We start from the raw sequence: 16,944 nt of genomic DNA on the forward strand, positions 1-16,944 counted from the left end.
GTAGCTAATTATGCAGGTGGAGTTGGCGTCTTAATGAGGTCCATGGTTAAGGGAAAGTTCAAGTGCAGCTTGAACTTGGAAGTACTCTGTGGTGGTTGAGTCCATTGGGGCGATGGGAGAGTAGTAGCGAGGTGTCCACTGAAGCAATTATGACTGGCTCAAACGTTGAGCCAAGGTGGAGATTGTTGAAAATATGTCTCGAGTTTGAGCCCGTTGAATGAAATCAGACTAACGAGAATACATGAAGTCGACCACGTGTGAGTCAAAAAGTAGTGCGTGTGAATCAATCGATCAGCCGAAATTTTAAGAAGAAGAAGATTGAGTGCGGATTTCTTCTATGAGCCGCAAGTGTGAAAAGGCTAATTATGTGTGACTTCCTTTGTTGTCTTCTACTCATCTCTGCAAGTTGGACTTTTGAATGGACGAAAGTGGACGGTGGCCCACTTGCATGCAAGGATGGGTGTTCCCTTTCTTCTCTTCTGCCAAAGCCATCATTGTTGACTTTGAGAGAGAAAGGAAAAGAAGAGGAAAAAAGGTCCTACATCTATCCATGCACATGCATGCATGCCCATAAATTATGGTGGGCTTCCTTTGTCTTTTATTTCTCTAAAGAAGACTTTCAACATGTTGCAATAAATGATGGAGACTCTCTTTTGTATTATAAAAGAGAGAGACGTCCAACGGAGAAGAACGCGCCAAGCCAAGTTTCGGTGGCCGAGAGAGAGAGAGCTCTGAGACCGTAGAAAAGTGCAGAGAGTTCTCTTATGTGAGGGATTTTCTTATTGTAAATTATATTCGAGTGTTTTAGCTAGTTAAATTTTTGTGAGTAGAATTTGTTTAATTTCTTGAGTGAGATTTCACTAGGAATTATGATGGGGTAAACACTTGTGTGAGTTATTTGGGTGTAATTTGGGGTTGGAAAATACTAAGAGTGTGTTTGGGTGCTCGAGTGATTATGATTTCCGGTGTATCGCTTGTTTCTATAGTGGAATTTCATACTGCTCTCCCCATTGATGTAAGTTCCGATATTCGGATCGAACCACGTAAATCTGGTGTTCGATTTCCTTTCCTTCATTCCGACTATTTTATCCGATTCACTTGTCCATATTCCACAACACAAAGGGATGGTTGAATAATGAGGGTGGCGGTAAGTGTGGCCGAGAGGGAGAGGGAAGCATGCAATAGGAGAGGAAAGGATGGAGTGAGCTAAGTATGTGTAAATGAAGGGTTGGTTCTTCTATTTATAGGCCAATCCTCATTAAATGACCTTTACATATGGCCCAATGAGATCCCTTCTTGTAGCAAGCCTATTTGAAGATGTGGTACCCTATGATTTTTAGGAAATGATTTTGGACCATTTGTGTTCTCTTCTTATTGATCCATGAAGCTCATGAGTCATCATATAGTATGACTAAGCTTAACTTGCTCTCCAAACCAATCTTCTAGCCATCATTATCCTATCCTTAGCATGCCATCTAAGTGGACCACTCATGCTTTTATTAAAAGCTCAAGATATAATTATCATCGTCTTGCAAGATCACTAGTCATTAATTCCCTTAGGTCATGGGTCATCAAGTATTTATGGTTGAGCAAAACTTGTCTTCCAGATATAGTGTAATTATGGTGTAAGCTTTTAGGGACACATAAGCTTGTGAATTACCCCCTTGTATTAAATGACTAACTTCCAAAATCATTAATGACTTGACTTGGTCATCAAGACAACTTGTGTTTAGGCTACTTGTTCTCTAAGGTGGGCATGTGACTCATCCTTGCTTTCGTTAACTCACTTCTGAGAACGCTAAATGCCTTCAAGAACAAGTTCCCTTCTTGCCACTTGGTGGGTGAGTCACCCCTTCATTAGTTAACTAACTTGCATAAGTAATTAATGCATTAATGAGAAAGAAGCTAAATTGAAGCGCCACCTTGGATGGGAATTTCTTGTATTGATCTACGATCGACTATCTTATATGGACCTAGGTTCATGGCTAATTCACGATTGGACGAGGCTGAACATTAGCTTGATTAGCGAAACTAGGATAGTGTTTTACTTGAACTAGCACATGGCTAAGATTGGTTAGGCTCAGGGCTAATTCTTGGCCCTACTAACCGGGTTCGGGACCGGACCTATAGCCTGTCCTGTCCTACGCAACAATCCATAGTAGTTTGGAATCGATCCATGTTTGAGTATAGTCGATCCATGGTTAGTCCTTGATTGTCATGTGGCCATGATAAATCGATTGATTCGACTTGGTATACAGCCGCATGGAATCGGTTCATGGTCATTCATAGCTAGTACAATGATCGTGCGGAATCACCTGTGACCGGTACATGATCGTGTGGAATCGGTCCATAACTGTCCACTAATCGATCCGTGTTAGTGCGTGATCGAGTGCGTGATTGTTCCATGATCGATCCTCATGGTCAGGCAACCTATTCTTGGTTGAATATTTTGATTAACTTACGTGGTTAGTGAATTGATTTATTGTCGATTCCGTGGCCAACCCACGGTCGATACTTCGATCAAATATAACCAATCCTTAGTTGCCTTTCTTGATCGGGCTAATTGGTCCATAACTGATCTTTGGATCGATTCATGGCCGATCCCCATTATCGGCGTATTGATGCTTAGACCACTTTTGACCGAGATAGGGGGTCTGGACCGTGGATGTCACAAAATCAGCTGTGCTTCATATAGAAACCTTAGAGTTAGTCGAAACGTCATGTTTCACTTGTTCATTATAAGTCAAAGGCACGAACACTGCAAGTATGTCTACTTAGAGGTCCATAAAATATCGTATGGGGCTATGAACCAGTTAAATCTAGGGTTTAGACTTGTTCAAGTGGCCCTGACTCAACTATAATTTGCACACAACTTATGAGGCTTGAATAGCTGATCCCCGATTCTCGATCTTGAAACACTGATACCCCAATATACTGCATCAACTCTAGAAGTCTATATATATCACTTTGGATGAAACATCAGTAAAATCAACGCTGCATACGGGTACACGCGTTACAAGAAGCCGAAGAGCTAAGTATCTTCATCTGGTAAGCCGGGTCAATACTCTTTCATATTAAAACATGGGGTGGAACTCGAGATACACTGCTAATTCCCAAGTCAAATGGTCTTGCATACGAGAGTTACAGGGGAAGCCGTGTTTGCTAACCTCTACCTTGCAAGGAGGTGTAGGAATGAATGTCCATATTTGTGATTAGAGACGGTGAATGCATGATGTTGATACCTTTGGCCATGATGGAAATTATGAATCTTGCATGCTCTGTACCTTATCTGAATATGATTGGATTTGATTTTTGCACATCTTGAATGTTTTTTATACACTGATAAGTGGAAAATGCATGGTATGTGAAGTTTTTACTCACACTCTACCTTGAAATTACATGTTCATTTCATAGTACTCATGGTCGTGGCAAGAATTACATGAAGTAAGATTGCTTGTTATGCATGCTGATACAACAAAATCGCACACTGTTATGAGACTTGTATGTCATTAGATAATGCACGTTAATATTGAAATAGAATTTGGGATTTGAGATTGTCCTTGATGTTTTGCTCTTTCAATTTTATACAGGGATTATTTTGAAATTGTTGAGGTCCGATGATTGGCTAGGGTAAGAAGGAAGGGAAGAGAAAAGAAAAAAGGGACAAAGAAAAGAATAAAAACAAACAAATAAATGAAAGAATATTATTTAAAATTGTCCAAGTTAGTATCGGTTGTACCACGTAGGACAATTGCCATCCATGTCATGATTTGTAGTCAAATTGGCCCGATAAACTGAATTGGGACAAATGTAAAAAGTTTTTACCAATAGGACAATTGCCATTCAAGTCATGATTTCTAGTCAAATTGGCTAGATAAACTGAATTGGGACAAATGTAAAAAATTTCACCACATAGAACAATTGCCATTCATGTCATGATTTCTAGTCAAATTGGCCGAATAAACTGAATTGGAACAAATGTAAAAAATTTTGGACTCAATTGATAGAAAAAAAAATGTTTATGATTGAATTAACACAGTTATAATAGGTTTATGACTTTTTTGGCAATTTTCTACTATACATGTTGGCTGGATGTGTTCTCGTTGTCTTGATATATATTGGGTGTTTTTGTTTGTTTGCATGTTGGGATTGGATTACCCACTGGACTTAAAATATACAAGAGGTGTATATCTTGTGCATGCTATCTAGACTAGATCCATCTTGCTTTGCTTGAAAGGTAAATTGGAATGTCTTATTGATATGGATTTGATTCATCCATTAGACTTTGCCTCGACTGCATTGCATTTGGAAATCAAAACACGCATTATGTGACTTCCGGACTTATATATTTACTTTTCAGGGAGGAGTTGATCCCTAGGTGATTCCCCCGACACCTACGCTTTTAAATTCTCAATCAACCTAGAGATGTTTTGTGGCGACTCCTTGAAAAGGCTTAGGGTCCTAATAGCGATAACGTACCCCAACTCAGAATTGGGAAGAGTCTGGGGCATAGAGCATGGTACTTGAAGTAAAATTCGAGTATTTCGTAAAGACTCTTTTCGAATACCTAAAGTGAAATATAAGTATTTCGTAAAAATTATTTTCGAATCCTAAAAGTGGCTTCTTGGACAGAAAATAATAATGGGCACATGATTAAAAACTAATGAAATAATGGATTTAGCCATGCTCATTCACGGCTTGTGCGTGTGGAGTCAAGAGGGAAATGTACTTCAAGCCAAAGTCTGCAAGGGAGGAAAGAAACAAAAACACAGTACAGGAAAAAAGAAAGACATGTTCTCTTTCCTTGGAGGTTCAGATTTCTCACATATAAAGGAGGAGTTTACACTCATAAAGACAAGAGAGGCGTGAGTTCCGAGAAAAGACAACAATTCCAAGAAAGAGAGGAAAAATGAAACAGGAGACAGAACGCGTTGAAAATTCTAAAAATTGTTAGTTGAATTCTTTCATTAATTTCGTCTAACATAATGGACAGAAAATGTTGACGTGATTTTTTTAATATTTTCTCTCACCTACAAATGACTTGTTTTGATGCAAATCATATTTATTCAAATTAACTTAAAAATATGCTAAATATAAAAAATTGACAGAAAAATAACAGAAAATGTTGACGTTTCACATAAGACAACTGGTATTCACGCAAGTGATTTCTAACCTAAATTGGATGAATAGACCAATGCGAAAAATTTTCGAATTAAATTGATGCAATTAAAATTTTTACGTCTAAATTAATATAAATATAATAGGTTTAGCATTGAATTGGTACTTTTCCCTATAGGTTTGTGTTACATGTCTTTAATCTAGTAAATTTCCCCGGTAAACAAACGGAATGTAATATAGATAATCTTCTTTTTTTTTGGGTAAATTTTGACCGTCAGATTCTGCAGATAAATGAGAGGGTTATAAAGAAATAAATCACATCAAACCCTACAAAATCGTTGCAAATTGATTGTGGTCCTAATTTCCATTAAAGCCGTCCCCCCAAAAAAAAAAAAGACTTGGAATATTTCAAAAGCATCGAAATCCCCAATACGTGACCCCCCACTCCGGCGGGATTCTCCTCGTTAATTGGGCCGTCCTGATCAGATTATCTTTCATCGATTCGGCTCGTTTGGTTATTTTCGGGTGCGTACGGGAACATGCTATGCTCCGTGGGGGACTGCGAACCGCCGGCGCCGGCGGCTCGATTTCCGGGCCGCCTCCGGCCGGAATGCGAACGAACGAACGAGTAACGACGAAAAGGAAAAGATCCGCCGCCTCGCTCTTTCGTTCCTTCTCATCCTTTTCGGCCGAACAACCGACCGCCGGTGGACCCCACCGCAACCTCGTTTTTCCCGCCATTGGATCTGACGACGAATCGTCAGCGACGGTTGCTTTGCTCTCTTCACTACCTTCTCCTTCTTCTCCTCCTTCTTCTTCGTCTTCGAAACGTCGTCGGACGCCGGCAGCACTCACTCCCCGCGCGAGCACCCATGGAGCTCAAGCCCGGCCTGTCCGCTCTCGTCACCGGCGGAGCTTCCGGCATCGGTAAAAACCTCTCTTCTCCCCCGCTCGTCTCGCCTCCGCCGCCGCCGCCGGGGAACTGTCGATCGCAGTCGAACTCGATTCGCGGCGATCGGTCTGGTCCGACTATCGACTCCGAGCTTTCGTTTCCGTTGGATTCTGATGTTGCTGCCGATGTCGTCGTCATGATCGACGTGTTTTGAGCTCGTCGCGAGCTTACGCGTTGAGTAGCGTTGATCGGGATTTTGGCTTTGGATGGTGTTCTTCAGGTAAGGCTCTGGCGATAGCGCTCGCGGAGAAGGGGATATTCGTGACGGTGGTCGACTTCTCGGAAGACAGGGGAAAGGAAGTGGCCTCCCTCGTCGAGAAGGCGAATTCCAAGTTCCACTCCAGCTTGGGATTTCCCTCCGCCATCTTCGTGAAATGCGACGTGTCCAACTCGAGTGAGTTGCCCTGTTCTCTCTGTTCATGAAGCTTTTTGGGATTCACCGGTTTACGGAGATTGTGGTGACGGATGTTGTCTTGTTTGGTGAGCAGGGGATGTCGTCAACGCCTTCGAGAAGCATGTCGCGACCTACGGGGGACTGGACATCTGCATCAATTGCGCCGGCATCACTACCCCGATCCCGTTCCACAAGGATCAGACCGATGGGACTCGATCCTGGCGGCACGCGCTGAACGTGAATTTGGTCGCCGTCATCGACTGCACTCGCCTCGCGGTAAGACCGCATATTTTCCGAGCACTTAGCTTGGTGATGCTGCAGTGACCAAGTCGAGCTTTTTTATTATTTGCCTGAGATTATCATCTTGTTTTCTCTCTTTCTTTTGTCTTTCGGTTGGAGGGAGCAATGACAATTCTGATTGCTAGTGGATATTGTTTTACCATGAGGAAAGTAGCACAAAATGATCTGCACTTCTTAACAGGTTAAGGCCATGGAATCTGCTGGGAGACCTGGTGTTATAATAAACATGGGATCTGCTTCAGGTCTTTACCCTATGTACCCTGATCCTATCTACTCTTGCTCAAAAGGTTAGTTCTCAGTTATTGCCTCTCATTTTTCAATTTTAATTCTGTTTCCCCAGCTACATATATATATACATATATCTGACGGAATTCCTGCACAAGGGTCCCTCTGGTGATACTACCTTTCAATTTTTAAGAGACTTGATAACATTGCAGGTGGTGTCGTCTTGTTTACCAGATCCCTTGCACCCTTCAAGCGCCGAGGAATTCGCATCAATGTACTTTGCCCGGAGGTACTGTATTAAATTAGAAGGTTTTGCGATGCGATGTACTAGTGTAATCAAAACTCGGGAAGATTGTTTCTTTTGATTGGTTATCTCGTGCTGTTTGAAAGTCTTCAGTACTTGACATAGACACTTTTAATGACATGATTATTCATCTTCCTCTTTGTTTTTTCGCCTGAAGTGCTTAATCAATTGAAGATTCATTTTTCTGCTCTCAATTCCGGATTTGTTACGGGTGGAACTATTGCCTTCATGAATCTCGAATCTTGCTCGAATTTATCAGAAATTTCTCCTTTATTAATCTTAATTTCAAGCAAGGGTATCATGATGACCAGAAACTTCTGTGGACCTTATGGAGTATATGACTCTTCTTCTGATGTTCGATAGTGTCATCCTCTAGAGATGATCTCTCTAAATACTCATTCTAGATCGGGGAAGACCAATAATTTGCAAGTTGATCTTTCTGTTGTCCTGCTATGTTTCTGTATGTTGAATAACACCTTATGAAATAAATTCATCATGGTGATTGAGAAACATTATTCTACCAGGAATACCTAACATAGTTTCTGTGTCTGAGTGTTCGATATGTCTGATTCCTCACACCTTGTTTTTGGAGCAGAAAGCAAAAAAAAAAAAAAATGTAACTGTGTTTCTTTTTAACTAGTCGTAGCACTGTTGGAGTGCCTGAAAAGAATTGTAAGCTGGAGCTGATTTATGGAGGGAACTTCAAGATAACATTGCTAGTATATGGAATTGTACTTGGTCTTTTGAGGGAATAAACTGTGTTAGCAGTTGTACTTGATCCGTTTAGGGTGTAAAATAATATACTAATCTCAGCTAGTCCTTCTTTCTTTACTGATTCTTGCTTTTCATTTCCTTCAGGCTGGTCATTTGGTCTACTAGGAGATGCTTTGGTGACTGTTTGGTGCATTATCTTTAGTAAATTGCATTACTCCTAATGCTGTAGATCAATGGGAAGCTTAATCATTACTGAAAAATGTTGAGAATTGCATGTGCATCAAGCTATCTTCCCCTGTGACCTGCCCCTTTGTTTGATCGTTGGTTTAGCTTAAATTTTGATGTTCAAATTTCACTTATTTGGTTTTTATTATGACAATAAAAAGGAGCATAGAATTTTGTAGTCCAGTTTAATCTGACCTGATTTCCTTTGCTCCAGAAAATGTCTTGTGCTGTGTATGATGCTTAATGGTTGAATCCTGAACTACTTATGCAGTTTGTTCGAACAGAGATGGCCTTAAAGATGGACTCTGACTTTATAGACTTGATAGGGGGCTTTGTACCTATGGAAATGGTGGTGAAAGGTACATCCATATAGTCTTCTCCACGTGCTTTACATCTTATCGGACTTTTAAATCAAAATGAATAAATATAAAATAGTTTTTGTATGATTGACACAAATTCACTCTTTTACTGCAATCGAATTTTCTGAGCATGAGTCGTTTGCTCTGGACTTTGGAGCATTTAAAGTTTCTGTATTAAGATTTAGATATACTATAGAGATGCATACTGGTACAACTGCAAAATTTGTAGAAAAATTTAAAGAACTGCCATACGTGATTAGTGAGGGACTCATTGGACCCTGCTCCAAAAATGTGCTATCATATGTAGAAGGGATCGCTTCTGATGGCTAGTCCACTTACACTTTCCAGGAGCTTTTGAACTTATTACCAATGAAAGCAAAGGTGGTTCATGTCTATGGATTACAAAGCGTGGTGGCATGCAATATTGGCCCAGTGCAGCAGAAGAGGCAAAATACCGAGTGATATCCTCAAGTTCCACAAGAAGATTTTTGTACAAAGGACCAGTGAATTTGCAACTTCCTAATAATTTTGAGAAAATGTGAGTGAAGATAATTTGGGGCTACTGTTTGTGTTTACATAATTGAACTATTCAACCAGAGTAGTGTTTAGCTTCTTAAAGCGTAAACCTGGACTGCTTAGGTATTCCGTAGGTACGTAGGTACTCTAGAGAATCCCTCTCCTGTTTATTTAACAGAAGTTGTCAGCTACAGTACGTCATTACAAATTGCCATGATGAGTTTAGGTTTGATGGTCTTCCATCTCTATGAGGCTTCTAAACAAACTTCACAGTTTGACCATGTTATTTCATTTTATATCATAACAGCTTTTCTTTTCCTGGTTCGATTACTAGGGTAATGGGTACAGCTTGAAACATATCTTAGCTAAGAATGATTTCATTCCCATCCTCCATTTATCTTGTTTTACTTTAAACATGCACAAAAGAGGAAGTCAGCTTTTGCAGAGAAGATCTGTGTCTATGTTCAATGTGGATGTGAACCGTGGACTAAAGTAATTGTAAGCAATGACTTACTACGCTTTAATGGGCTAGACATTTATAATCTGCAATAGCCGCATCTATGCAATTATTAATTGGTCAAAAATTGAGTATGCTTTAGAATCATCCATGGATGGTTTTCCGCTTCTATATGTTTGGATTAATAGGTTTCGGAGCACCCTCCGTAAGCTGTTATACTGGTTATGTTGATCCTTTAGTTCCAATTTTCTATAGTGGATTTTAGATTTTTAGTTAATAACATGTTTTATTATCTGGTATTCTTATTGAATCCTGAATGGAATTTTTTTCTTAAGCTTCTCTTTCTGAGGAACAAAGTACTTTCAACTTAGAAATTTTGTTTGGGAATATAAGCATTTTATCAATTGGAAGATCTATTGATGTATTTTAAATTTTTATATTCAGCGTGGTTCACACCTTGAGTCACAATTTCCGCGATGCTACCCGGATTATTCGAACGCCTTTGAGGTTGCCAATTGAACCACAGCATGTCCTTGTGAAAATCGTATATGCTGGAGTAAATGCGAGTGATGTAAGTTCAAGGCTTCTTTTAAGAAAATTAGCTTTTTCTCATCCTTTATGATTGGTATTCTTTTAATTTCAGGTAAATCTTTCTCATCCTCTTCTCATATGTATAGCTCTGTGTATGCTGATCCTTTTGTAAAACTATGCTTAAAACTTCAACTCGAAATTTAGCTTTTCTATATGTTACTGTAGTAAACATCAAAAAGCAAATTGCATCTTTGTAATGTGGCTTATATACAATTGGTAGGACAATCCCTTAATACAAGCCAACTAAGTTATCCTTTAACCAGCCTATGAGTCGATAGATGACTGATAACTCGGCACCAAAGTTAGTGTTCCAATTTCTTGAGATGCTTGCTGGTATAACTGGTTTTTTATTTTACTAAGAATCTTTTTTTCTCTTCAACTTCAGAAGGTTGTTATGTACTTGAAGGTTTTGACTCGGGATTCAGCTTGCATGTCAAAGTCTATACAGAATCCATGTGTATTTCTGATGCTAGCACATTTCTTGTGCAGTATTTAATAGAGAGAATTTATTAAAACTCCAGATATCATCATTTAGTAATTGCTCATTAGCTAATATTTATTATCACTATCTGACAGGCCCCAGACTGTTAGATCTGTGTGACTCTGTTAGATATTAGGAGCGATTGTGAATACTTGATATAGAGTCAGCATTCTAGCTTTTTTAATAAAAAAATCATGCTTTAAACAGGTGAATTTCAGCTCGGGACGTTATTTTCAAGGTGGAAAGGCAGATGTTGGGTCCCGTCTTCCTTTTGATGCTGGCTTTGAGGTCTGGGAAAAATCTATTTCTGTTGTCACATTTTGCAATATCCAATAATGCTGATTTTCTTGGCATAGTTTTGTGGTTCCTCTAGTGGCACCATATATTTGTTATACTCATAATGGTATCTTCATGATTGACATGGCAGGCTGTGGGGATAATTGCTGCAGTTGGTGATTCTGTCAAGGACTTGAAAGTTGGCATGCCTGCTGCACTGATGACTTTTGGAAGCTATGCAGAATTTACAATGGTAAAATTATATTCCATAGGGATATTTTAATGTCAATGGCTGGTTTTGACTGTGGTTAATATCTTTCATCGCCTCTCGGTACTGCAAATTCATGACATGGAGATCCCTGTTTTATTTTAATAAATATGATATCTTTCTCAGGTTCCGGCAAAACATGTCCTTTCAGTGGCCAGGCCAGATCCAGAAGTAGTTGCCATGCTTACTTCAGGGCTTACAGCATCTATTGCACTAGAAAAGGTCGGACGTTTATGCAATATAGCAAACTATGCTTTTTATTTCCTTTCGCAATTTTATTTGCTGGAGCTGTTGCTTTCGGTCATTTTTCTAGTCTAAGTACATCGAGATAATTACCTTCAGACATCTGATCATGTCTCCAATGCTATATTAAAATTTGCGTTTGCTCTTGTTGAAAATTTAGGCTGGACAAATGGAATCTGGCAAAGTAGTTCTTGTTACAGCTGCTGCAGGAGGGACTGGGCAATTTGCTGTCCAGGTCTGTTTCTCATTCAGATTGATGCTATTAAATTAGTAATATTAGATCTATGACAATGTGATTTTGCAACTATAGTAGGATTGCAGAGGTCAGTATTGAGGGAATGAGATATGACGACCTCTATCTGTAGTGTTTTTACATAATTTCAATTGATTGATGTCCAACGATTAGTCTATTGATACGGTAACTTACTAAAGTGAAAGGTGCTGAAGAAGACGCCATGAATTAGGGAGTCGTTAAGTAAGGATAGTTGGAAATAAAAACTTTGAAGAACACCCTGCAGTCACATCTAGCTCTTAGAGGTCTGCTTAACTGGCTTTCTATCTACATGCTTGCCAAGCTTGCTTGTCTACTTGAATGTTACTCCTAATCTTTTCTTTAGTAGGTGTATGATCTTGTCATGATCAGGTAATGTGATGTGTTTAATCATAATACGGTATCTATAGGGGTTTGCTTATGTACCCTTCTGTCCCGAGTAGTCAAGAACAATAAAAATTATACCCTCCTGCAAATTTAGGTGATTGTTATCCAGAATTCTGGCTATCTAGTTGTCTAATTTTCCATTGTTATATATTGATCTTTCCAGTTGTAGACTTAGAAGAATTAAAAAATTAACTTAAGTTGCTTTTGCATATTTGCATGTAGCCTTGTGTCCTTGCATTCATGATTCCGCGTGTTTGCCAAAAGGGAAGAATTAAACTGCAGCTTGCTGATATTATTGTTTCTAATATGTTAGCATTTTCTTCCAGAAGAAAAGAATCTGTTCTTTCTTAAACACAACATTGCGTGTGCTTAACTATGTTCCTCAACTGCTCACATAATTTTACACTACTAAGAGTCACTTTGTCTATGGTGACCATTTCAGCTTGCAAAAGTTGCTGGAAATACAGTAGTAGCAACCTGTGGAGGGAGGGAGAAGGCCATGCTTTTGAAGGATTTGGGAGTCGATCGTGTGATAGATTATAAAGCTGAAAACATCAAAACTGTATGTCTCCTAAAATCTGTCTCATCTGTTCAACTCTCCTTTTTGCACACAATGTGGAGGTTGAGATCAAAGACCCTGATTCATTCAAGTAGTGTAGCAAATTATTTCTAGATAAGTTCACTGTCACACACATCTCAGTAGATAGTTATATTGATTAGGTAAAATTAAATGAGCATATTCATCCACATATGCACAGATACTATCATATCTACTCGTGCAAAATTAATGTGTACATGAAACCTTGGAAATTCTCTTTACCTTCAATGTTCATTTTATTTTTGAAATGTAGTGCTACTACATGATCCTCCATGCGAATCCTTTTTGATATGGATCTACTTGGCTGGATTTGTGATCAATTCCTATCACCTATTCAACGTCTAAAGAATAACTTTAGCCTTTTGTCAATAAGTCGTCTTTGCCCCTCCATTGGGCTCTGGCGTCTGAATGCCACTGACATTATCCGCATTTTCATGTTACAACTTTCCTATCCTTAAAAGAGGTGCAGAAGATAAAAAGGTGATGGTGTTATAGAACCTTGTTTTTTCTCATACGGGACACCCTCAAGTGAACAACAGTGTGCCTTAGTGAATGGTTTACTCTTTGACATTTTTGTAATTTCATACCATGTCTCAAATAGCTAGCTGCAGCCTTCCCTTGTGCATGAACTTTATGCAGTTTAATTACTATTCTCTATATTGTAACAATTCTTGTAGGATTATGTTTGGAGTCTAGACCGGTTTCTGCATTTTTTTCTCCTCTTGGATTTAGTTTTTTTGTGAACTTTCATTTAAAATGAATTCATTTATCATGATTTACAAGATAATGCATGATACTCAAATAAAAGATTATGTAATGAGCTTTTTCTCTATCTTTTCCAAATTTACAGGTTTTGAAGAAGGAATTTCCAAAAGGTGTTGACATAGCTTATGAGTCTGTTGGTGGGGAAATGTTTGATCTTTGCTTGAATGCTTTGGCCATGTTTGGACGATTGATTGTAATTGGCATGATTTCTCAGGTATTGCATCCTTATGTTGTTGACATCCATCTGGGCCCAATCTTTTATCATGAGTTTCCAGCAGTTCCAATGTCAAACTTAGTTATCTCGATTAGGCTGTGTGGAAGCTTTTACATTCTTGCTCACTTTCAGTGAGATACCAATGAAAGGAAAGTTAGGTTTCTGAAGTTTTTGTATGAGTCTTGTGGTCGTAATGCATGGTAGAAGTTCTACTGCGATCACATTTCTGTGCTGCAGAGGGTCACAAGACAGACATGAAGATGTTTTGCTTTGTATAATGAGGAATATTGGTTAGAGATGCTATAGAAATAAAGAAGACTGTGCAAGGAGTCTTTGTAGCAAGTGCTACATGTTTTCTATCAACATGCATGTATGGTTTTTCTCCAGTGTCTCCTGTTGTTGCGTTCTGTTCCCTCAATATGCATACTGTTCTAACATTCTTCATGCTTGAGTATTACCTATTGACAGTTGTACATAATTTTTAACCAGTACAAAATTACTACTTTGATTGTAGTATCAAGGAGAGCATGGATGGACACCAAATAATTACCCTGGACTGTGCGAGAAAATTCTGGCTAAAAGCCAAACTGTGGTATGTTTGATAATACTACTGCGTAAAGGACAGTGATTGTACTCTACTGCAATAATCTTGCTCTTGGTGATGCGCCAACTATATATCAGGAATAAGCATGGACTGTGAATTCTATAGTTGTTTATGCCTTTCTCCCCTTGAAGTGTATAATATGATATTGACAATGTTGGCAGGCTGGTTTTTTCCTGGTACAATATAGTCACTTCTGGCAAGAACATCTAGATAGACTCTTTCAACTCTATTCCAGAGGACAACTCAAGGTACTGCTCTTCTTCTTCTTTTTTTAACGTTTCTTTTACTGGTGAGACCGGACTCTTTCATCATAGATCATGCTGAACTTACATTTCATTAATTGTAGATATCTGTGCCTTTCGCACAATGCAAGGCCCTTACTTTCCTGTTATCTTATTCCTTCAGCCTTATTTTGATATCCAATTCCCTACCAAAAGTCGCTGCCAAACTAAATCTGTAGAATCAGTTGGATGATTATCTCTGTGCCTAAGTTGCTATCGCTGCTGAATTTCAAAGTTCGCCCAGACTTAATCTTCTAACTGAATGCAGGTGGCCATCGACCCAAAGAGATTTGTGGGTCTCAATGCTGTGGCAGATGCTGTTGAGCATCTTCATTCTGGTAAAAGTATTGGCAAGGTATGTTCATTTTCCACGAATTTTATGGATATTTTGGGCACATCATTTGCAAATTTCATTACTTTGTTTTTTTTTTCTTGATGCATAATAAATTTTGTGAATATGAACAAAATCTTATTCCAGGTGGTGGTCTGCATAGATCCAACTTTCACTGATCAAGTAGCAAGACTGTGAAGTCTGATCAAGGCTGTTTGATTGTTTCGTTAATAACCATCAAAGTGAATTACAAAGGGATCTGTTTGAAATAATGACTCAGATTGCACATCCTTCCAAGCGATTATTAGGGAACTGCAGTAAGAGACCTCGAGAAAATGAATGTCAACCTTCAGCAGAAAAAACCAAAAGGCAACAAAGGAATTGAAGTGATAAATATGAATTGCCCATGGCTTTTTGCCAGGCGACAAAAGCTGGTAAGACACCTTTAGATATTCTGACAATCCTTTTGTGGTCATTCTCATAACAGAACCGTTGCACAAATGATTACAATGTAAGAAAACATCATTTTTGATGTAAACAGATCAGTTGAAGTGTCCCATTTAACACCCTGTTTTTTGTTCAGCTGGGCATTAATGACATGGTAGATCACTGTTTGATTATTTTTCCTACATAATGCTTTTGGTGTTCAAAAAGCTAGTGACGTTAATTACCCGCACCGCCTGATTAACCGCAAAATAACTTAGGATGTTTCAGACACAATGAAAGATGTGTCTTGTACAACTTTGATGGTGCAAAAAGCAAGCATGTTGCTGTTAATTTCAGATAGAATACTACTGATACATACTGCTCCCATGACAATCAATGCCCTAGCACATAGCAGGAACGCGTCGCACTCCTGTTCACTTTCCACCTGTCAAAATATCAAAGTAGTTACACTCCTGTGACTGGAAGAGCGCATGGTACGTGTATTGAGGGTGGAAGGCATTCGCAATTACACACAGCATGCTATTGATCAAGTCATTACCTCATTGAAGCAAAGAGGGATGATAAACTCTGCAGTTCTGTTCACTTTTGAATTTATAACATAAGATAAAATTAAAGTCGAATGTATAAAAATACTACTAAGATTAAATTAAAAACTAATTTTTACTTTTTAAAATTTTGAATTTCTTATATTATAGTTCAAATATTATTTATATTGAAGTATAATTTCAATTTTATTAATTTAATAAGTTTATTATTCGAGAAAAATAACTTTCCTATTATATATATTAGAAATCATATACATATTTATCTCATCTCTCTATGAGATAATTTTATTCGGCCCATAACCTTCTTATATCTAATTTTATCATGTGTTGAGTAGACACAAGAATTTTATCTTGATCATTAAACGCAGTCTTAGGATGTATAGGAATTGCTCTTGGTAATCTCATTCGGGTAGATGTCTACTCTGCTGATGGTAAAACTTGTAACTGAAAGTGATATATAGAAAATTAGATGCACACTTGCTGTACTGAAAAATTATTTAGCATCAATTTGTCACTCTCCGTAGCATGCTTCATAAATCGTCACATTCTTTATATTTCTTTTAACCCTCTTGTCGGAAGCAATTGATGCAACAAAAGCAATCCAATGTTTAAGTAGTCAGAAAGAGCAGTGTATTCTTACTTGCTCGAATCCGTTTGGCGCTTCTTGTTAAGTATTTGACATCTGCTTCCCTTTTCTCCTCTTTCCGGACTTCCGCTTCCTTCTTCTCCTTTCCACGGTCTTCTGCTTCCTCCTCGTCCTCCCCTTCAGCGACTTCCGCTTCCTTCTCCTCTGATTCATAGGCTCTGACGTTGTGTACCTGCCGAAAGGCAAGCACTAATTTGTAGTAAAGCCAGCATAAAAGCTGAGGTGCTAATCTAAGTACTTCAAGATGGATGTTTAAAATGCCCGGCAAACGACGAGCTGAGCGGTCACTATCTACGATTCATCCGTGCATGCCCGGGGGTTCAGAAGACTTACCTTAAACGTCAATGCCTGGATCAGTTGAAACACCAGAGCATCTCCGTCGACAAGATCATGAGCAATGGAGAAACCTCTCCACCCGCCACTAAGGCCATT

The 16,944-nt window shown here is 38.8% G+C and overlaps 1 protein-coding gene across 1 annotated transcript; it reads left to right on the forward strand.

Moving 5' to 3' along the window:
• The first annotated feature begins 5,784 nt into the window (after positions 1 to 5,784).
• LOC104453205 (prostaglandin reductase-3) lies at positions 5,785 to 15,501 on the forward strand. The gene is made up of 18 exons (XM_010067724.3): positions 5,785 to 6,045; positions 6,291 to 6,464; positions 6,559 to 6,740; positions 6,946 to 7,051; positions 7,202 to 7,278; positions 8,504 to 8,591; positions 8,940 to 9,129; positions 10,009 to 10,135; positions 10,844 to 10,924; positions 11,064 to 11,165; positions 11,307 to 11,402; positions 11,584 to 11,658; positions 12,524 to 12,643; positions 13,530 to 13,658; positions 14,173 to 14,250; positions 14,424 to 14,510; positions 14,812 to 14,898; positions 15,022 to 15,501. Exons 1-18 carry the CDS (start codon positions 5,991 to 5,993, stop codon positions 15,070 to 15,072), a joined length of 1,905 nt encoding a protein of 634 aa, XP_010066026.2. The 5' UTR covers positions 5,785 to 5,990; the 3' UTR covers positions 15,073 to 15,501.
• Positions 15,502 to 16,944: the final 1,443 nt, after the last annotated feature.

This window comes from Eucalyptus grandis, chromosome 7 (assembly GCF_016545825.1).
Source record: "Eucalyptus grandis isolate ANBG69807.140 chromosome 7, ASM1654582v1, whole genome shotgun sequence".
Lineage (NCBI taxonomy): Eukaryota > Viridiplantae > Streptophyta > Magnoliopsida > Myrtales > Myrtaceae > Eucalyptus > Eucalyptus grandis.